This window comes from Galleria mellonella, unplaced genomic scaffold (assembly GCF_026898425.1).
Source record: "Galleria mellonella isolate WM207_F2 unplaced genomic scaffold, CSIRO_AGI_GalMel_v1 utg38, whole genome shotgun sequence".
NCBI lineage: Eukaryota > Metazoa > Arthropoda > Insecta > Lepidoptera > Pyralidae > Galleria > Galleria mellonella.
In genome coordinates, this window is record NW_026442090.1 from 5,917,016 (window position 1) to 5,940,666 (window position 23,651).

At 30.9% G+C, this 23,651-nt stretch overlaps 1 protein-coding gene across 6 annotated transcripts in view; it reads left to right on the forward strand.

Annotated features, from left to right (window-relative positions):
- LOC113522858 (cyclic nucleotide-gated cation channel alpha-3) overlaps nucleotides 1–23,651 on the forward strand; it is a 168,341-nt gene that overhangs the window by 132,197 nt on the left and 12,493 nt on the right. For all 6 annotated transcript variants that reach the window (XM_031914005.2, XM_031914006.2, XM_031914007.2 and 3 more), the window contains one exon: nucleotides 12,648–12,791. In XM_031914005.2, the coding sequence (XP_031769865.1) occupies nucleotides 12,648–12,791 (144 nt within the window). The remainder of the gene's footprint in view (nucleotides 1–12,647; nucleotides 12,792–23,651) is intronic.

The following is a 23,651-nucleotide window of genomic DNA, read 5'->3' on the forward strand; positions in this document are numbered from 1 at the left end:
CGGTTTCAGCTGATCAGCGGTACTCAAGCTTGTTAATTATAGATCTAACGTATAATTATAACACACCTATTTGCATATAACTTTTTATTGATAAATATAAGGTGTCACTTTATATACTCGTGTATTGCAAACTTATATTACATTGACAACCCTCATATATACTATAAATATACCATGTCTATATATATTTATCCTTTGTATATATATTCAGTAACTAATTATATAGTTATTAATAGTTTACATATAATCTCTTTTCGGGTTCTCAAAATTGACAGGAAGAAATCCCTTTAAGGGAGAACTCAATTTATGTAACTTGTTATTTTCTTTATAATATGATATCTATGTAAAATGTGAATCTACAATAAAGTTTATGTAAACAAATGAACACTTTAATCTCTCATTGTCACCAATAATGTCGTGATCTCCAGAGAGGAGGATTTTAGCTTACTACTAATATGCTGGTCAGATGGTTTGAACAGGATTGTGTGTTAAGTTTTTTCCTCTTGAAATTATTTTAATGTTAATTTTCAATTTTTTCATCGCAAAAAATATCGACTTCAATCGCAATCAAGAGTTAAACCCTATCGAATGCAGAAAAACAATTAAAATTCGTTTCAGAATCGAAGTTATTGCGTCATATTTGCATACTTGCATTGAAAAATAAAGCTGAAATGAATATCTTTTCTATTTTGTAATCATTTAAATATTGTATTACATTTTTATTTAGTAAATGTTTCATTTCACTATACGATTGTCGAGATATACCTGTACAAAATAATTAAATTATATTCTAACTCAACATTGACTTACAAAACCTCTAGTAAGTAACGTCAACTTAAATAGTAAGTAAAATGTGAGCACCAGGTAATACAGGAAGGTGTTGATCGTGTCGTGCATTCGAATACATTTTGTGAACCAGTTGTCATACCCTCTTCATCTCGACGTTAGTAGAAAAGAAGGGAAATAAACCTTTTAGTATTTAGTTATTTTAATATTTATATTTACTATTTATGGTCAGTGGTTTATGTAAGTAAATATGAAATACTGTTCGTTGATAAACACTTTACTCGAGAACGGTTGGATTGGATTATTTAGATTTTTTTTATGTTCATAATATCGTTCGGTTACAGTTTTAGTAGTCAGTCAGTAGTTGATGGCGAACAGTTGAAATTGCATATTGTATCATTATTTGGATAATTTTGTTTTAACTTTTTGTTTTTAATTTATGCACATTATGGTAACAATTTTTAAATAGATGTCAGAAGCCTGTAGATAAAGTCCAAAAAGATAGTGTTGTGATCAAACTTCTATAGTATATATAGTATAGTATTTGTTATGTGTCCTTTTACGTTAGCTTGTCTACATTCATCATTATCATCATATCAACCGTTATTTGTCCACTGACACTCCTCCACTCCTCCATAAACTGCCATAAAGAAGGAGGTCCGTGGCTACTACTACTTGGGCCGGTTTTTTTTTACAATATGTTGAAACGTAAAGCAATCATATATGACTGACTAAAGCCGCCCATGGTCACCCAAAGACCTACGGCATTGCAGGTGTGCTGCCGGCCTTTAAAAAAGGAATATGCTCTTTTCTTGAAGGTTATGTTGTCGTATCGGTTCGGAAATACTGCTGGCAGGAAGCCGGTTTAATTCCTTGCCATCAAATATGTTAAAGCGTAAAGCAATCATATATGACTGTCATAAAGAATGAGGTCGTTCCTTATGGCAGTCTACCATTGGGGGGATATTGTCAGTAGTTGCCACGATTGGCAGGCGAGTTGGCAATCACAGTTTCGCATTTAATGATGTTTTAACAGGAATGCTACTCATCCCTCGACCATTAAGTTTCTTTAGGAGCCTCTTATGACACCCACGTGAAAGGAAGAGATGGCCTATTCTATGCTGGGACTACACGGCAATTCACAACAACAGAACTCCTCTTTGGAATCAACCATCAGCAGTATCCATAAACAGATACGACATCATAACCTTCAAGAAAAGAGCGTATTCCTTTTTAAAAGGCCGAGTGTAGCACATCTGTGTTGCCTCTAGTGTTGCGGATGATCGTGGGCGGCGGTGGTCACTTACCATCAGATGAGCCGCAAGCTTGTTTGCCCTCTGTGTTATAAAAGAAGAAATACAGAAAGTTTGCACCAAATTTTACATAAATATAGTATTATGTATATAAATGTGATATATGTATAAATATATGTAGTTTTAGTTTTTGTAAATCTCGCAAACAACAGATTTTGCAAGAGGAGTAATAAATATTGCAGAATTAGAAAAAAATATAATTTATTCCAATTTATCAATTAGATTGTTTGTGTGTGTATTTCTTTTTATAAAAGTGTTAAAAATAAAATAAATATGTATCAAATTAAGAAAGTACGTACGTTATATATTGCTATAAATGTAAGACAATTTTCATTTGAAAAAACATTCGATTTTTTTTTGCTTTTACGCTGAATACATTGCAAAGGAAGTAATATCACTTCTAATCTCAGAAGCGTATAAGTAAAAAAATATAAATGTATAAATAAATCACACTGATGATATTTATTAAAAATATGCATCTTAATATACAAAAATCCCGTGTCATGATGTTTGTTTAATAAAATTTTGGAAATGTTTATTATTTATTTTCAATTCAATTTACGGAAAAGGTAGTTTTTTAATCCGATGAGAAGAAATTGACCCGGTAGATGGTGGTATTATAAAAACAAATATGAGCTACGATTTATTAAAATTTTAATAAACTTTAATTAATATAAGGTATGTACTATAGTTGAATAATCCATTTTATTTGGGTACATAACCTTAATAATAGGCATATACTAATAAATAATACTTTTTAAATATAAACTTTAAATATAAATATTTTTTTTTTACAAAAAATTCGTTTGACTGCAAAATTTTAATAACCCGTAGCGTTTTATACGAAAACGATTTGGAATGGCCCTGGTAACCTCGTCGTAGATGCTTGAATTTTAGTGGGTTGGGACCGGATAAAAAGGATAAAAATAACTTTGTTATAAATAGATAATTAAAAGGGTCTTTAATAGAAACATGATCGTTTTCTACGAATTATTTATTGGTTGAAGTAGTATTATTATACAGAATATTGTATTTGTTTTCTATGTAAATTAACAATATCGTACGTAGGCATAGCATTTTAGTATTATGACCTGGAATAGAACTGACTAGAAAAAAAAGAGCATGAATTATTTGCACGGACAAGAGGAAACTGTTAAATAAAATAAATATAATAAACAGGGGACATTTGTATAAATCGCGAAATTACTAGAGTTTATACCTTTCCACCATATTGACGATGTACTCGTATATAATATAGATAATTAGTTTTAGAGAAAAAGAAGAAAATAATTTAAAATAATAATATAAAAAAAAACCTATACTTCAAATGCTATTACATAATACTTTTTTTTATACAACTTAGAATGGCAAACAAGCTGACGGCCCACCTGATGGAAAGTGATAACCGTCGCCTATAGACATGAGCAGTACCATGGACATAACAGAGTATACTGTTTCGTCCATGATACCCTCCATGCGTTGCCATTCCTGAGGACTCAGGTGTTATTCCTCTGTACCCAGTAAATTCACGCCATATCCCACCCTTCAAACCGAAACACAGCCATGCAAACAAAACTGCTTCACGGTTGAAACACGAATGGGACAGAGGTATCCAAGCAATCGACTTTTGTACAAAGTCTCCCTCTGGTAATACCTATAAGATGTAACACCGCGAGTTATTTAATATAGATAAGTTCCAAAATAACATACATGTTAAACATAGAACTGATATAACACAACCATAAAGTTTCGACCTCGATTATCTATACTTATAATAAATCTATAGAGAGGTCAATTCTGTACATGAAATATATTTCCAAAATAACAATCAGGGGATGATTAGTGATCGATACTGATACCAAAAATGCAATCAGTAAAATTTTTGTTTGTCTGTATGTTTGTTATAGAAACAAAAACTACTTGACGGATTTTAACGAAACTTGGTACAATTATTCTTCATACTCCTGGGCAGGTTATAGTATACTTTTCATCACGCTACGATCAATAGGAGCAGAGCAGTGAAGGGAAATATGTCTGTTACATCAAAACCACTGAACCGTGAGGAAGGACATAGACTACTTATTTTATGAAAAACGACGGAAACCCGGACGAAGTTGCGGGCAATAGCTAGTTTGTAATAAAACAATACTAAACAACTGTTGTATATGTAATATGTAACTAATTTTATGATTAATGAGTTTGTGTTTAACTCATTAAAAACTACACATCATTATTATTAAAAAACAATTTCAATAATTAAAATTATTCTAAAGAACTAGGGGTGGATAATATATAGCAATATCTATATATTTTAGTTACAATTGGTCCAATAAAGAATATGTTAAAAGCCGGTTATCTAAAAAATAATATTTAATAACAGATTTTTAACATATTCGAAAAAGGTATCCGACCGATATGGGTGATATTGAAATAGGTGATGAGATTTTTCCCGCCAACAATCTCCAAATATATAAATCAAACTTATACATAGATATTGGATCCATATTAAAATATGTTCTGTCTATCTATGTGCTAAATCCGATAATAAAGTTCATTAAATAAAATATTAGCTGTTTCTCGTAGTTTCATCCGCAATAAAGATATTGCCATTCATGTAAAAAATCTCTGCTCATTCTTAGTTTCTCTTTTTACATACAATAGATTAAATAAAAAAAATTGTTAAATGTTTAAATTGAAAATTTTCGTGATTTGAGGGGAACGTTCTTTGTAACATATCTATACCAGCCAGTATATCCGACAAAATTTTACCTGTAAAATTTCATATAAATCTGTCCAATTACATTTCTTTAATAATCGAATTTTATTCGCAAACGAATTCTAGGGCTTATATGAAATCAATATATCACAATATGAAACCAATACAGAAATAAATCTTATCGATTACATGAAATATCATTAAATTTGGTTCGAAATTACCAACGAAATTGTATAATCACAAAAAATACAATCTTCCGTAATATCGGTTCTAAGCATTTTCGTTAGAAATGTTGTATATGTACCTACATAATATCTGTCTACATTGTATTGTATTGTAAAATTTTTTTTGTAAATAACTAACATTGGACATTTTAAGAAGATTTAAAATATACATGCTATAAATGTATCTGAGGCGTATTAATTTTTTACTTAACTCTTTTGAATAGTACCTACTTTTACGGACAGTTATAATAAATCTTGTTTATAACATAAGTTTCATATTCCGATAGACTATTGAGTTTAATAATGTTATCAATAAAAATGGATTCCCGACTGATCTCGTCGTCGCTGTCATCTCTTGAGAGGCAATTCGTCTTTTGGAGAGAGGGTTATACATAGATATATGTTTATACGAATATCTTATTGTTGGATACAATAGTTTTGATTATCGCTAAGTAATTGATATGCTTCTATATAATAATTAAAGTTGTTTGAAACAAATTTTGTATTTAAAATATTTTTTTTTATACCACTGAGGTGGCAAACAAGCATACGGCCCACCTGATGGTAAGCGGTTACCGTAGCCCATGAACGCCTGCAATACCAGAGGTATTACGCGCGCGTTGCCGACCCTGAAGTAACCTCTTTACCCCCTTTTTGAAATATTATTATTTCCATCTTTGTTTCATAGCTATATATTATGTTAGTGCTATCTTATTCTAATTTTCATAAATTCACTTAATAAAATCTATATCTTATTAAAAAATTTTTACTTTGTAATATCCTATGGTATCAAGAGTTTTCTTGCTTTTTTACATGTATACGATGTTGCATTTTTATATAACAAAACTGTTTAAATGTATCGTAAATGAAATAGCAGAAATATATACTGTATAGATAGCTATATATTATCGAATGAAATGTAACGAAGAAAACAAAACATTATTTAAACGAGCACCGCATTAAATGAAGTTGCAGTGACTCGTCACAAATACGATGTAAATAATTTTCCAGACGTAGGCGTGTCAAGCGAGCAGACAATTTACGTTGTCTTTTATAAACAAAATGTACCTTTTCACTTGTCCTTGTCACAGGTGGTGGGATAAAGTAAGGATGAAGTACTTACACATAGACTTTAATCCGACACCGACTCGAACACGGCGAATAAAAATGGGATAGCTCGTATAGGTTTATGTTAAAATTTGTGAAGACCGCTTCTAACTGAATCGCTATTTTTTTATTGTTAGGGAGGCAAACGACCAGATGGTACACCTGATGGGAAGTGGCTATCGTCGCTTACGAACTCTTGTAATACAAGGGGAGTTGCCAGCCTTTTATAGGTTTATATGTAAACCCTATATCGTAGTGTAAGAAGGAAACTACAGAAGGGAGTTCATTCCACAATCCAGATATAGGAAGTAGAAACAATTGAGATTCACGTGCAGTGATAGCGCGCCATACACTCAAAAAATGTAGACATATTCCAGTTCTATGATGAAAGAGATGGTGATAAAAGTGAAAATAACAGCAAAGCAAACCCTGTATTGGTTATATTAACAACACGTGCCCGTTTATTAGTTTATCGTGTTTTTATTTCAGCGCCAAATTACAAAGGTACGCTTGAATAAATTAACGTGATAGAGACATGCCATTTTAACCTCAGGCTTCGTTAGTCATTTCAGTCAGATAATACATCCATTACACCGCCGCTTTATTTGTAGCGAGATATTGTTTTATTTTGAGCTTATACCGTCACTGAATCAACGTGCATGAGAATTAATTTGTTTTATTTAAGTGAAGCTTTAGGGATAAAAACAACATATTACCAATATAACGTATTAATGTGCAGGTTGATAAAATCTCACTATAGATTTTATGTAAGTATACGGACGAAAAGATATAAAAATATGAGAACATATCTCAATAGGTATATAAATGTAGGAATACGATGACTTATTGATAGATGAAAGAACAGCCCAAACCATTAGCCCCACAAAATTGACAAGTGAGAGTTTCGTAACTGTGGTTTCTACGAATGTGGAAGACAGTAGAATACGTGCAATAGAAAACATGGCGTTTTAATTTTTTTTAATTGTAACATTAACTTATATTAATTATATTGACATTTAACAATTATTAATTGTTATAAAATAATTAATAAAAAAACCGAAAATTATACATTTTTATATAAATTTTTGATGTAATATATACGGTATCTTATATATTAACATCAAATATAACTTACTCATGTATCACATTTTATTTAAATCTGATGAGCTGATATTTATGTGTGATTATATAAAAACATCCTAATACCTTTACATACTTTCACATTGATAATATTATTAGGATTATCCTTTATAATATTAAAAACTACAAAACAAAATAGGTTAATAATGTCAATGAGAGATATGATTAATAAGAAACTAATATCACCAACCGGCTTACTCAATAGATTTATAATCATCATTATCATATCATTTGTTAAGTGTCCACTGCTGAATATAGCCCCAACCTTGGGCGGTTTTGCTTGGCAGGCGGGTTGGCAACCACAATTAGGCTTTGGTAATATTTTAAGAGGGACTCTGCTAGCCATCCCTTGACCATTAAATAGATTTATAATATTACATTATATATGTAAGTGATGTAATTATAATTTATCAAGGATTATCTGTATATAATTTGCATTTTAATGGTATTGAGTTATTGATGAAAACATTTGAATTTAATTCTGTGTTTCTATACAGTTCTCTGTAACAGTTTAATTACCAGAACGTGCAATCATACAATTTATTAATTCATGTAACATGTATTATATTTTATTCATTTACTAATTATTAATATAATAACAAGTTTGTTAGTCAGTTTCGTTATAATAATTTCGACTTTAATTATAAATATTAATTAATGGCATGTTTTATCGTAAATACATTATATTGCAAAATTAACGAATTTAAAACACGGAATTTACAAGGAAGTAGATAGATTTTGCTTCTTAACAAGCTTTCGATAAAGAGAAACAACTACAGTTGTTTTATGGACTCAATACTCGAGTGAAACTTATTGATTACAAATGAATGACGAAAATCGGTTTGCAATTGGCAATGTAGTCGCGTAAAAAAACCAGACGATTTGAGAACATCTTTTGTTTGGAAATCAGTCAAAGATAATTTATAGGTGTGTTTATAATAATAGATCATTTGTAACGTAGTCAAGTTATTTAAAGCAAATCATGCTCCTTTAATAAACTACATACGAATTGCTGAAGGCATGGTGTGCTGAGTTATATGGTTCTCTAAAATGTAGTTGAACGCAATGATGACTAGCTCATCCATCATACTACATCACGTCATGAACGGGTGCTACTTGTAGAGATTGGTGTATACTGATTGTGTAATTTATTGTTTATATATGTATATATTTGTAAACAATAACACAATACTCAATAAAATAAATATTCATAATTTAATTTTAGTAGCTATTAATTAATGCAAATGTGAATTTTCCCAACAAATTGAAAACATTCCGCATAATTCGGGCTCAACCCAATGAAACTGCATAGAGGTGTTACATCTCTATGCATTTTTTATTGAATGCATCATGGCGAGTATTCTGAGGGATTGAACTCGCTATTGCATTTCACCATTGTGTAACTCGTAACAAACTAAAGTTCCATACTAACCATCTGGATGAAAAGCGGTCTTCCACCTTGTATTTTTCAAGGCACTGTGCTCCACCCACAACCACTCTTTGTAATCAACTTCCACCAGTAATATTTCGGAACCAATATGATTTCGTGATTTTCAAGAAAAAGCATATTTCTCTTTAAAAACCTGCAGTGTCAATAGTGTTCTGCAGTTCCTCCGGTATTGCAGGTAATCATAGGCGACGGTAGTCACTTATCATCAGATGAGCCGCATGCTCATTTGCATCCTATATTAAAAAAAAAATTACGGGATAAAGTACAATACACTAGTGCGGGAAGAAAAATTATAACCAATAAATGCGGGAGTAAATCCGAAATTGATTGACGAATTGTTCAAATAGGTTTAGAATAAGCGTAACATAATTACGAATGCGGATGCTATTTGGATGTCGCGTAAAAATCTTCATCTTGTCTGTCTTTGTCTCTTTTCATTTATTTGGGGTCAACTCTCTTCGTCCTTAAACACCTGATTTGAATTGTCATTACAATCAAGTAGGCTCGATTAAATACTATTGACATAATGGACCACCAAGTTGCAAGCACAAAAATATTAAATGCATTCTTTGATTTTAAATTAATAAATGTTTTTATAGTGTAACGTTACTAAGCATATTTTATATTTTCAGGTTCACTGAAAGTATAAATAAATATCGGTAAATAAATACTCTTTAAATTAAAGATGATGGAATAATTTAATAACGCACCTAATGGTCAATAATACAATTTAAATTAAATTAGGTAAAGGAAACATGTAAATTCAGGATTAAACAGATTCATTAAATTTGTTGAAGAGGCTTGATCGTTAAATAAATTAACATTGTTGAATGTACCTTTTTTCGTCATAAGCATTTTTGGGTGCTGGAGCTAATAAATGTTTTTTTTTTAATAAATAATTAACACAGAAATTGGAATGTACAGAAATTTTACAAATACATCGGCTTTTCGACAAAAATGGAACCCCTATAATTTCATCATAGCTGTCCGTCTGTCATTTCCTATGACAATGTATTTTTTGCTCATTTCGATATGAACATTCGTGCCGTAGTATTTCATCGTCTGAATTATATATTTTTTCAATCGTTTGCGTCTCAATTTTTAAATACAAACAAATTACAACATTTATGAAATAAGTATTTAAAAAGTGCTTTTGATGAGAATAAAACTGTCTCAAGTCTGGATATTTTGGAGTAAACTTCAAATAGCTGAGATCTGGGATTTCAATATAGAGTATTAGTTAGGCAATTAGTATACATGGCACTTATCTGTACAATACATTTATTTATAAAAATTCTAGATACAATTAGAGACTATAAAATGGCACTAAAAATTAAGCAAATTTTAAAAATGTTGCACTCCTTCCTAATTATCCAGTGACGTTTGTAGTCATATAGCTCGAAATTTAGTATTTATTTGTTTTTCGTCTCCACTCATGTTTCATCTTATAATAACTATTTGTCTAATTTAAATTTGGGTCACTCTTTTATGTTTTTATTCAATTGAAATATATTTATGTATCGGAAGAAGATTTTTTTTAATTAATACTACAATGTAAACCAATGTTACAATTTCATTAAATGAATAGTTTATTAATAAAAATATAATTAAATCGATAAAACGTAAAAGCCAGCCAGAAAAAAACATCAATACATATGCGGCAAATCTATTTTGGTTGATTTTTAAAATGAGTACGAATGCTAACGGCAATTCTATTCATACTTGATTAAAACCAACGAATCCAGTACTGCGTCCCGAAATTCTGTATTTAATAATGCCAAATATACCTGGAATATACCTAGTTCAATTAAATGATCGGCTATATGAGCAGCACACGCGTTCATGCTGAAAGCTTGCCCGTCGTTGCGTAATACGTTAGCATCTCAGTAGTGTGTGCGGTTGTGTGGTAGTCTTTTGACTAATGGATCCATAGTAATGATACTTACGTCGGTTTGTAAAATATCTCATACATTTATATTTTAATACATACTATTATGCATCTATATCTACCAGAGAGAGACTTTATACAAAAATCGTTTGCTTGGGTACCTCTGTCCAATTCATGTTTTTACCGAGAAGCAATTATGTTTGAATGGCCGTGTTTCGGTTTAAAGGATATGGCAATGAATTTACAAGGTACAGAGGGTAAGTCCTCAGGAATGGCAACGCATGGGGAGTATCATTAGCGATACAGTTGAATTATCTGTTATGTCTATGGTACTGCTCATGCCTATAGGCGATGGTTACCACTTTCCATCAGGTAGGCCGTAAGCTTGTTTGCCATTCTAAGCTGCATAAAAAGTGCTACAATTATTAGAAAATAAATATAATAATATTAACATATATTTGTAATATGACTAGTGTGTTTTCAGTAATAACATTTATTAAGTTTTCTTGTTACACTGTCTTAGATTTTAAAAGGTATCAATGTTACAATTTGTGAACAGAAATATCAACTTCCTAACAAAATAAGGAGTAAATCCTATCAATTATAAAAAGATTTATTACCCACAAAAAATACAAACGAAGTGAGAACCCCCGGCCTTTTGAAGTCTATTATTATCATGAACGCTTACAAGTTTTATACAACTTGGTACGAGGTATAAATAAATGGGACATATACAATTGCAAGATATAAAAGTAATTAATCAATCTTGTGCTGATGTATAAATAAATTGTTTTGTGTCATATAATGCTTTAGTTGTAAATAAGCTTTTTTAAATGATACACATTTTAAAAGAAATAAATTAACAACACTAATTAAGTACTGACGTTATGAGTAGTTTTGTAAATTCCAAGTAGTAGGAAGGATTATAAATATATACATTAATAGAGAGAGAAGGGAAGGTCTGCTAATGTCGTTTCTGACTATAGACTATATACTCAAGCATATAGTGAAATTATTGCCATTAAATATGGTTGATTTATTTTCACTTCTGTTTGCAAAAAATACTTTTCTCCATGTAGCGATGAAATATGAATACAATGTATTATTATTCTTTTTCATCCTCTTGACACAGATAACATTATATTACCAAGATATCGTAAAAGGCGACTAAAGGAACAAAGCATCATAAAATAGTGCAAAAGAAAAGAAACATGAAATAAGACCCTAACTGGGCAACGTAGTAGTGGTGGGCTGATATTCTCTCTAATGAGGAGAGATTCATGCCCAGTAGGACGTTAAGGTTCGTTAAGGACTCTTAAAAATATTATTGAAAAAAAATTATATATACGAGTAAAAACAGCAACACTATGAAATGACTATTTTAGACAAAGCAGAAAGAAAATATCTCGACTTATTGGTGGTGAAGCCCACTCACTTGTTTTTATTCTTTAAAAATAAATTGATCAAAATCCTATCACATTATATCCATATCTAGGTAATATGTAAAATAGCATCTATTTATTTCTTCTATATTTATGACATTATATCATCACTACAGAGTATAAAACAAAGTCGCTGTCGTTGTCTTTCCGTCCCTATGTACGAGTATGCTTAAATCTTTAAAACTACGCAATGCATTTTGAAGCGGTTTTTTTTAATAGATAGACTGATTCAAGAGGAAGGTTTATATGTATGCATGCATAATATAGTAGAGGAACATTGATAATTTTAGAGGTTTCTAATGTAATGTCGTAATGTAATGGGGGACCGGCGGCGCTATTTAGTATCAGCATTACACCCGTGCGAAGCCGGGGCGGATCACTAGTTATATTATATATCATCATAATATCAGCCTTTAACTGTTTATTGCTGAACATAAGCTTCCCTCTTGGGAGGATTTTCCAGTAGTTGCCACGCTAGGCAAGCGGATTGGCAACCGCAGTCAGGCTTTAGACATTAACTCGTAAGTTCGTCGCATTATGCAATTTACATTATCAATTACAATAAGAAAATATTTTTTCAGGTGATTTACCACGGCCGCGGAGCAAAGGGGAGTACGTGTTTGTGATTGCGCAGCTTCTGTTTGGGTTGCTACTGTTTGCGACGGTATTGGGACATGTTGCCAATATCGTTACTTCGGTCAGTACCGCCAGGAAAGAATTCCAGGGTAAGTGGATACAGTTTTTGAACCCAGTAGCCAATTGTATTTTAAGGCGAAGGCTTGAACTTTCCTTAAGGTTTAGACAAGAGAAGAAATCTGGAAATGAAATCTTATAACAAGCCACCATGTCAGCTCGATATTAGTGTGTCCTTACTCATCTTTTAGATAGAAAGAGTTGTGCCTAGCAGCTTCACGATAGTAGATCATTTAAAAAAATGAAAGTACCTAAGTATGCCTCGGTATTCTATACGGTAAGTAGTTTATTAAAGCAGGTATTAATATTTTAAATTCTAATTTAGAATAAAATGCCGAACAATATCTTTAATTATAAAATAATGTAATTTTATATCACATTATAATAATAATATAAATATAGAGTTATTTACCATACGAAAAGAGACAAGGAAAACTTATTCAACTTTTTTATTCAAAACATGTTTATGCACCGTTAATATAATATTTATGAAATGGAAATAATTGTGTAAAAGTATAACAAGCATAATTTTTTATCTCTTAACAAACTCTTCCAAACAAACTTTGAATAGAAGTAAAATATAAAATAAAATATTTATTACAAGAAAAATTGATGATAGCGTCATAAAACTGAAGTATTCTATATTTATTACTTATTTTTATTAAGAATTAAAGACTATTCATATTACCTAAAGATAATAGTGAAAGTTATTATCTAAAAAATAAAACTAAGTTAAATTTTTGCAAAGGATTCAGAGTGTTTTATGAAAGTTAAAGCGCATCTTATTTCGTAGATTTTCATGAACGAAATGCTTGAGCAGAAAAAAAATTAAAGTTGAAATATATAATATAATATATTCTATATTCTTTTAATATAATATTTACTTAATTACAAATTAAATATTATGGTAATCTTATTCCATTACGTATTTACAATATATTCTTTATGATAAACTTTAAATTGTCCATTATCTATGTATAATATAATAAAAATATTTATTTATTTAGACAACATAAGATTTTCTTTGTTATAATATACTTAACCTATGCTAGTAAATGAGTGGTTAAGACACTCTTGTAATTATAACCTGACCCGCCCAATATTTTCTATACTTACAAAATAATTTGTTCTGACTATCAATACACAGTTTAAACACGACATCACGCGTGTACAGTCATAGGCAACAGTTAGTTTAGAATAATAATGAAAGTTTTAGTTTGTGTTGTCAGGTATAACCATAATAAAATAATAAACATAAGTGGTATTATTAATAAGTACATTAATAATAAGTACATTAATAATAACTATTCTATTCACACATCTAATTTTTTAATATTTTTAATAAAAATTACTACCTAGTAGTATTAGACTACTAGTATTTTAACGACTGTGGTAAGTCTTTATATTTTGTATGTCTCCCTAAAATTTCATCTGTTTTCGTAGACAGTTTTCTGTATTCCGTTCTAAGTTACTTTTTCACTTCTTATTATTTATAGTCTAGTTTTCTATACTGGATATACTCATCAAGTCATTAATCTACTCTTATACTAAGTACTAAGCACAAAGGTAATAATTGCTTAAGCTTACATTCCTAGAGATAAAGTATATCTGACACGTAAAAGTAGTGCCAAAATAACAGGCGAGCAAGTAATACATCACAGAAATGAACAAGCTTGTCAGGTGTATGTTGAATGATACTTTCATCGGGTTCCAATCACTATGATACATTAGATGGTTAATATAATAAATCATGTGAGCTGGAGAGGGTTTAAAGAGCGGCTTACTGTGAAGCACATGGTATAGCGTACGGCGTGAGGGGTGGCGTGGCGTGGCGTATCGTGGCATGGCTGTCACATTAGCGTACTAAGCAGGTAGGCGACACGTGCAGGCATGTGCGCCGGGCAGCGACGGCCTGCCCGTCTTTATAAACGTGCTTTGTCCGATCTCACCCAAATTCTACCCCATGAAAATAATGTCCACAATTACTAAGCATTTCTCTGACAACGACTTGTTAATATCTATTATTGTAAAATTATTATTATTATGTTTAGTACTTTTCTAAATTTAAAAACAGTTTATATTTATAAATATAATTACGATATGAAGAGGAATTTGTATTTTTAAGTATTTTATTTCCTTTTTCTTTTTAATATTTCTTTTTGTAAATTCTATTTTTAGATGCGAGTATTTTGAACGATAAATCACAGAATATTTCGCATGCACAATGTTACATTTCCTCGATTTAATTTGATAAATTTATTAGTGTATTTTGTTAACAATAGTGAAGTACTGGCAATAGTTATATTGGCTTCAATTATAATAATCAATTCGTAGGAAGGGTAAAGCGACTATTTTATACACAGAGCGAGGCAAAGTGTCAACAACTTTAATTAGTGCTGCAGCTTGGTTGAAAAGACAATGGCGCCGCGACGACAGAGAGCAGGCTGAATCCGTGACCTTCCTCCGCGTCGCTGCAGCGAAATAGGTCAGCGGCTTGAATTCTATAAATAGCTCGGCGAAAGTCGGGCGCCGCGCCTCATCCCAACGGGGGTTGGGAGCGCGCACCCCGCATTCGTCCCTCCGACATCGATCTGCCGTCGCCACCGCGCGCCCCATGCGCCCGCCGCCCGAGCCTAACAATTCGACAATAAATTGATCTATGTGCTTGCCGAAGGCTCTGTCGTCGACCGATCGGACCGAACTGTTTGCCGCATCATCATAACAAACACTGTCAACACCGGCATATGACATCGCGTTCCACACAATTTTTATTACGTTACCGACACTATTTTATCACTTCAATTTCCTTTGAACTATTTCCTTCAACTTCGCATCTAACAAAGTTTGTTGCTTTAGTTGTAAATCTTAAAGTTTTAAAATATTTTTATGTAATACGGAAACTAGGATTACAAATGTCCTTTTTTTTATAAATAATTTGTCATGTCTGCTTGGTTGATGATTATAATGAAATTATATAATTTCGTCATGCCTGTCTAGCTTTCAGACCGTATGTCACTGTTGTAGTTTATTAATGAACTTTACAGGTAATATATTAAAGTGAGATGTAGATAAAATATTTGATTTTTTCTGTTAGACAGAAAATACCGCCGCTTTACGTGTTTTTAAATTCCTGACTTGTTTCATGAAAAACGATGGGGAGTTGAAAAAAACACGCCGCAACGGCTGGACTCCAATTACAATGTCAATATTTAACCAAGTTCATTGATTGCGATGTTAATTTATATACATGACTAGGTATTGCCTATGACTTTTTACGGGTGTGTTTATTAGATTTTTTTGTTAAAGCAATGATGATATATCTATATACTCGTATATTATAAGTATATAATAAGTAAAAGATGTTCACAAAATTCACCTTAGTATTGATAAAGGTAATATTACACTATTGAGAAATTACTGGGTACAGAGGAATAACACCTGAGTCCTCAGGAATGGTAACGTATGGGGGGTATCATGGGCTAAACAGTATACTCTGTTATGTCCATGATACTGCTCATGTCTATAGGCGACGGTTACCACTTTCCATCAGGTGGGCCGTCAGCTTGCTTGCCATTCTAAGTTGTATAAAAAAAATTGAGTAGTGCTTATATATGAACATAATATTTTGACTTGGCAAATATATAATTATATATTAAGTATACGTAGATAAATATGTAAAATCGTTGAAGTAGTAAGACGGGTTATAATAATATATTTTTAGACTGAATTTACCATAATTTAAATAAAAATGGTAATTATTTTCTATACATGTCTGTAATGAACAAAGTCACAAGTCCAGGTTTTGTTGTGTAGATGAAGGGTTATTAGGCAACGAATATAAGGATTGGGTGCTATGTTTCTATATCTCTACCCTGAAAGTGTCCTAACATTGAGACAAATATTAGCGTACCGGTAAGTACAGGCTAGTTGTTTAGAAATTCCACAGAATAAATTTTTTCATTCTTCATTTTATTTAATAATATGCACACGCGAACGAAGTTGCATGTATTACTAGTGAAATAATATATTGATATAAAAAAGTTGAGGTTTTAGGCGCACCAGAGATTTGTCTGGTGATAGAAAACATTATTAATAAACAAAATTAATATAATAAACGAATATAAAAGTAGGCTTACTTCCTATTATGTTCGATTCAGAAGAATGTGAGCGTATCGTGTGCTGTAACGTTTACGTCAATAATATCGGTCGACAAATATCACTGCCTACCCCATAAAGGATTACAATCGCATATATTTTCATTAACTAGTAAATTAACGGCCTATGTTCACAAACGAGAGGTACATAAATGTTGGATGAATGCTCGTTATCAATATAGGTACGTACTCCTATTAATTTTTATTAGCGTGCTTACACACATAACAATAGTATTGTTTTGGGGCATAAATAGGAGTAGTAAATGTTTGGGGAATCCTCATAACATTATATTAGTTTACATGGCACATAAAATGTTTATCAACAAAATATTTGATATAATATATCTATTATTGTAGAGCGTACAGATTTAGGGCGACGCGAGATCAAAGTTAACGTCGTTACATAGACACTTGTAAAAACAAACATCTTTTGTCGCAAACTTTTTAGATTGACGTTAAAGAGAGTTTCAGTTTTCTGAACTAGAACCATTGTTGTATTTTGTATCAGATAAGAATCTGAAACTATCTATACTTATGGCAAACTTTAGAATCCATTATTTTTTACTATATAATAATATGGATAATCAATCTTACGCTTTTATCCACGTAGCAAGAAGTCTCGAGAGAATTTTGTTAATTTTATTTATCCTGAAATAGATTTATAAGACTTTGTTTACTAATATCTATGATTCAGAACTATATAATTCACAAGAGACATAAATTAAATAAATATTTCATTATTATAGTAAACATTTATTATTAGAATTAGAGAAAAATCTTATACATGGAGTTAGTAGTAATATTTAGTGGAAAATTGAGTACAATAAAGTGCAAAATTTTAGCACGTTTCACTTTAACTGGTGCCATATCAAGTAGAGAATTCGCTTTAAAATTGTGCTTCGTTAACTAAATAAGTTCTACTTCCTCCATTTCCCCAAAAAGTGTGACACAAAACTAATGTAGCGAGTTGCACGTAGGTTATTATTTCTTTTGGTGCATGCTCGCCAACGTTTTGTTGCCGCCGTACCATGAATTCCTGTAGAATGTAAGCTACATACATAAGCAGTTTGCTGTAATTACAATCACAGATTTTTGGGTGACCTCTCCTTGCGGCTTTTTATAGGGCAATATCGCGGCTTTGTCTGCATGAATTAGGGTAAAAAGTAGACAATGATCCCATTTGGTAACAAACTTCTGAAAATATTTACAAATTTTCAACTGTGTTATATTAGGAGGATCACATTTCCACAATATGAATATTTCGTGTATCCGACTGGGGTAATTATACTATATAATTGACAAAACGTAAAGTAGCCTATTTCTATGCCGAATATTTCGTTAATGCTAAACATTATAAGCCTAACGGTATATTTTGTTTCTATCTCGTATTTATAATTCTAAAATTTTACAAAAGTGGAATGACCCTTATACCGACTGACAGATGTGAACTTTTCTGTTATGGTTTGCGTCGATTCAGGTATAGTAAGATCCTTGTGTGTGAATTTACTTATACTGGTTCTCTTGTACTAGTATCTTGTGCTCTGTAAGGATACTTACTTATGCGGTTGCATTTTCCCTACGTAAAAAGGCGATTGTATTCGGTCATCTTTGACGAAGATAAAATTGCTCCAAATGTTAGCACTCTAATAACATGATATATGTTATGTGTATAACAAAGCAAAGGATGAAGCTATGTTGATTCAATTTGACATAACCACTTCTTATATAGTGTAAACAGTATTCAATTTCTTTGTAAATATTGACAATATTTTCAGTATATTACTAGGGGTATAAGGGTGGCGTTTTCTGGTGTCAAGATTTTTGGCCAGTGTCGATATATCGCTATTGTATCATTATCGCTATATACTCTAAGGTCTTTAACATGGATTACTGGACAACTGTTTTACACGCATTCCGAAACATCAAGCAAATGACAATTGTTTTTAAATATAAAATTCAAAATTTTGTAGTTTGCTGCTATTCGAAATTTGGATCCCTGGACTGCTGCTGTAGGACTAGTAGTAGTTTGACTGTACTATTTCAATTTTTCTTCATGATACAAATAAAATCCGTTATAATGTTATAAAATCATAGATTTTATAACATTATAACGGATTTATAGCCTACGTTTTATTACATAAACCTTAATATAAATAAATTGTATGACGTAAACGTCAAATACATCAAGTACGTATCTGAATACATTTGTAGGATCTGAATGCAGTTTAAAAAAAAAAAAACTATTTTTCATTTCACAAAAGTTACATGTTCTGTAGATATTTCCGTTCCATTTGATGGAGCTTCTGTATTCGCCTTTTGTTTAGATTTCGATTTCTCTGACAGACGGTGTGTATGCATGCATGTGAGTGTAGAACTTACATCGAATATCGGTATTGTGAGTTGTCACTATTGTGCCCGGAGAATGGTTAGATACATATTATATATCAACGTGTCTCTAAACATATTGTATAAATATGAATATTGAGGACTCCCTACGTTTACAGTTAATTTAATATTTGAAAACACTCACTAATTCCTCGTAACTCATACAGATTTACACAATCTTATTTTATAAAATAACAATATTTTATTTTATTAAAGCAATTTATGACGCATAAATTCATAACCATTCATAAGAATATTCTTAAGTGTGCCAGTCTTTTGAAAGCTGTGCTACATGTCGGCTGTAACTAGAAATGGGGTGTGCAATCTCCTATACTACACAAGTAGGTGCGTCTGACCTACATACGAGTATGATTCCTACAGAGAAACACATTCGTTGCCTGTTTAATTCTATTTTAGGGCTTTCGAGCGTTTAATACGTATGAGGGACGAGTTTTATGACAGCTCCGGTACGCAACTTATCCACGAGATAGACTTTCGATCAGAGTTATAAAAAGCTACTATGGATTATGTTATTATGGGGTATAACATTAATTTAATGTTCCTTAAAATAGTTATGGAATGCTGGTTTAAAAAGAAATTACATTATATTAAAGTAATTTCGACTTGGAGAATTTTCATTTTCTATTATTAAGATTCATTTTAAGAATAAAATTGAGGAAGCTCCAAATTCAACAGCGAGCTATGGGGAGAGTTATGTTCAGAGTTTACTTTTACGCTATAGTTAAAAGAAATGAATTCAACAAGCCATGTAAAAGTCGACTTGAAAAGGTATAATGTGAGCAATGGAGATATTAGATCCCCATTACTAAAAAATAACAAAAAAGGAAGGGATTTTTATAAATATGACATCCAACTACGTACTTAAATGTATTGCAGGGAAATTTAGGTAGGCCGAGATTGTTGCTTGAGGGAATCTATGGGGTAGACTTCAACAGTAAGTAATGAAAGTTTGAAATGACTTTGAATGACGGTTTCGTATCTAAGATCTGAAGGGATTTCCATTTCTCGAGTCAGTTCTTCAGTTGAGTGAGTCAGTTTGCATAAGTCAGAAGTTTTAGGAGTTTACTCAGTTCATTTTCTTAGTGATGATTTAACCGAGTTTCCATGAAATTTAGTAATCCAGGTAGGAGTATAAAAAGTCCTTTGCCTAATCTATTCGAAATTTAGCAGTTAAGTATATAACTACTAGTTGATGAATATCTCAATGACACAATGATAATCATTGATGTCTTTACGAGGATCACTGATGACGATTACGAAGAGTAGTAAATAGTCTTTTAATAGTATGCACAACACTATTTCATAACATTAAAAATGATAAACAACTTCATTTATAACGCATTTGAATACAATTCTCTACTAATATCCGTGTTTTGATTAGTTTTCATTTAGTTTATTACATATATACTTACATATATATTACATGGATTTAGTTATTGAATATACATAAATATAGTTGAACTTAGAAAAAAACTTTGTTGAAAAAAAAATTTTTTTTAATCCACTTATTTTAAATATGTATCAAAGTTATATTTTATCTAATTATTCTACTGTAGCAATGTTCAAATACAGAATTAATGTAATATGTGCAACTTTATAATCCGTTTTGTTAAACTAACGCAGTTTCCCATGAAATGATGAAAATTAATTGGCGGGTTGATTGTTTTGGAAACGTTATTTCATGGTCCCTGAAGAAGCGGCTTAAAATAATTTATAAATTCATTATAACATTAGCTGTTGCCTGCGGTTTTACACGTGTAGTGTAGTATTTCCCCTTTAAGTTGCAATTTTTAAGAACTCTTTTTTAGTGGATGCTTACGTAATAAAATTAACCTATACTCCAAATTTGAACTTTCTAGACAGTAGTTTTGTTTATGTGTTAATAGTCAGTCAAGATAAATGATTTTATAAGTTCTACTTATATAAAAGTAAATATTTTCAATTGTAAAAAAACACGTTTATTGGAAAATACAAAAAATTCAATATTTTCTACTTTTAAAGTTGTCTGTATAACTTTTGTTCTCTACGATATATCGACTAAATCAACTAACTACTATACTATAGGTACATATTTTCCAGTTTGTAACAAATTGTAAATGTAAAAGGGTTTATGACAATTTGGAAATATAAAAGAAATTGTTCAGAAAAATGTTCTCCTTTTAAGTGGTATATTTTGAAAACGATAAAATAAATATTTAATTAATTGTGTCTAAAAAACACAATTTCAAAAGAAAAAAATGTTATTAACTTCGACAATGTTTTCACAAAAAATAAATCCCATACAAACTTTGCCACCCTCTTTTTATCCTTATATTCTAAGAAATTATTTAATAAATTTGCTTACAATATAAAATCAATAATCCAAATTTCAAATATCTATTTTTAGCGTTTCGGGTTAAGTAAAAATGATTTAGTAAATTAATATGTTTTATATTTAGGTATTCACTAACTGTGTTTGCGATTTGATCCAGGTCTTTATTTGATTGACTGGGATTTAAACTAGTGTATGTCCTTCTTCAAGTGAAATCGAATCTCTCGTAAATGTCGTTACGATTTGTCAAGACTTTTACAGTAACAATCTCACTTGTATTGTACACTAGCTGTTTTTCGCGGCTTTACTTACGTGAATCAATACTTACTTGATGCATGAGAATCAAGTTAAGTTAGAATATAATGTATGTATCAAATTCCATTCAAATCCGTTTAGATGTTTAAACATGATTGAGTGACAAATATTTAAGCATCTTTTCAAAATGTTAAAAACTTAAACTTATTAAGTTTTCTCCAATATATTTATTAATATAAGTTATTGTATGTTATATATTTATTTATATAATGTCCAACAATTAGTATGTATTTGAATATGTGTTTCACTAGCAGAACACTTAAAAATGCTAACATATTCGATTTCACCTGTACACTCGTAGTTAAAAAAGTTTTATAACAACATATTAAGAGTAATTTTTTTAAATTAATAATTTAATTTTTAAATATAAATAGAGATTTATTAATAAAAGGTAAATGTTCTAATAGATGTTCTAGAAATATAAAACCTAAACTATTACGTTAAACACAACGCGGAGGTTCCTTAAACGCCTTCCACGAAGTTGGCACCGTAATTATTTCTTACTAACATCAAGTTAGTGGTTGACACACGAGGCGCTTCGCTTGGCTCCAACTTAACTTCTTCTGCCGACGACAGGTAAGATTAAACACGATTTGCAAAACAGTGTAATTTCATTTAGTTGTCTCTTGTGAAACTCTATGACGGTCTGATGAGTAACTTTATTATCTGGGGAGTTATAGAAATTACTTTGGGCAACCGTCGGGAAAATTAAGTCGAGTCCACACAAGCGGAGAGAATTAATGCGATCGCGAATATACTAAGATAATATGAAATGGGTTCAGTTATATAAATATGAATAACTTATATGTTGCCAGCATTAAATTGATTGCTGTTGTTAATTTACATTTCATCACAGTTACCTACGTGTGCCATTAGCGATAATATTATTAGTTAAAACAAAAATCATATAGCACTGTTTTTCTTATTCGTTATATTTATAATTTCTAATAGTTTTTGTAAGTTTATACAAGCACATTGAGGTATTTAAAAAGGAAAATGTTCTAGATTCGTTGTTTTTTTTTTTCGACAGCTTCATTTCTCAATCAATTTTGGTATGTCTTTATGTTTTTTACTTCCGTTTACTCGTAAAGTCAATACTAGAGTACATGTGTTTAAATTTTTAAAATTCTTTTTTTTAATTGTAAATTTGTCCTTATATCGTTCTGATCAATATTTATTAATTAATAATAGTTTGCCGTGATTTGAATTCTTGTTATTGTTTTTTTTTAGTTTTTATTTTAAAAGGTATTATATTTTAATAAAAGCAACTTAAAAAATATATTTTTTATGGAACAAAAGCGTTGTGTGTAGGTATCTAGTCGATTTTAAATACTTCGATAAAAGGAAATACTATTAAAAAACCTAAAACTTTGGATGGAAATAAACACTGCGATATGAAAACGGCTGCGATACCTTTGTCATTAGTATTTTGTTTACAATAACGGTAAACAGTTGTCAAAAACCACTGAATACCCCATCAGGGATTACAGTCATGAATTTAATATTTCATACTTTAACTCCAGTAGTTTAAAGTGTTCGTTGATAGATGTGTTAGTCTGTCAATTAAGTCTTTTTATCTGAAGAAACTAAATAAAAAAATAAAAAATTATACAACTTAGAATGGCAAATAAGCTGACGGTCCACCTGATGGAACATGATAACCGTCGCCTATAGACATGAGCAGTAACGTGGACATAACAGAGTAT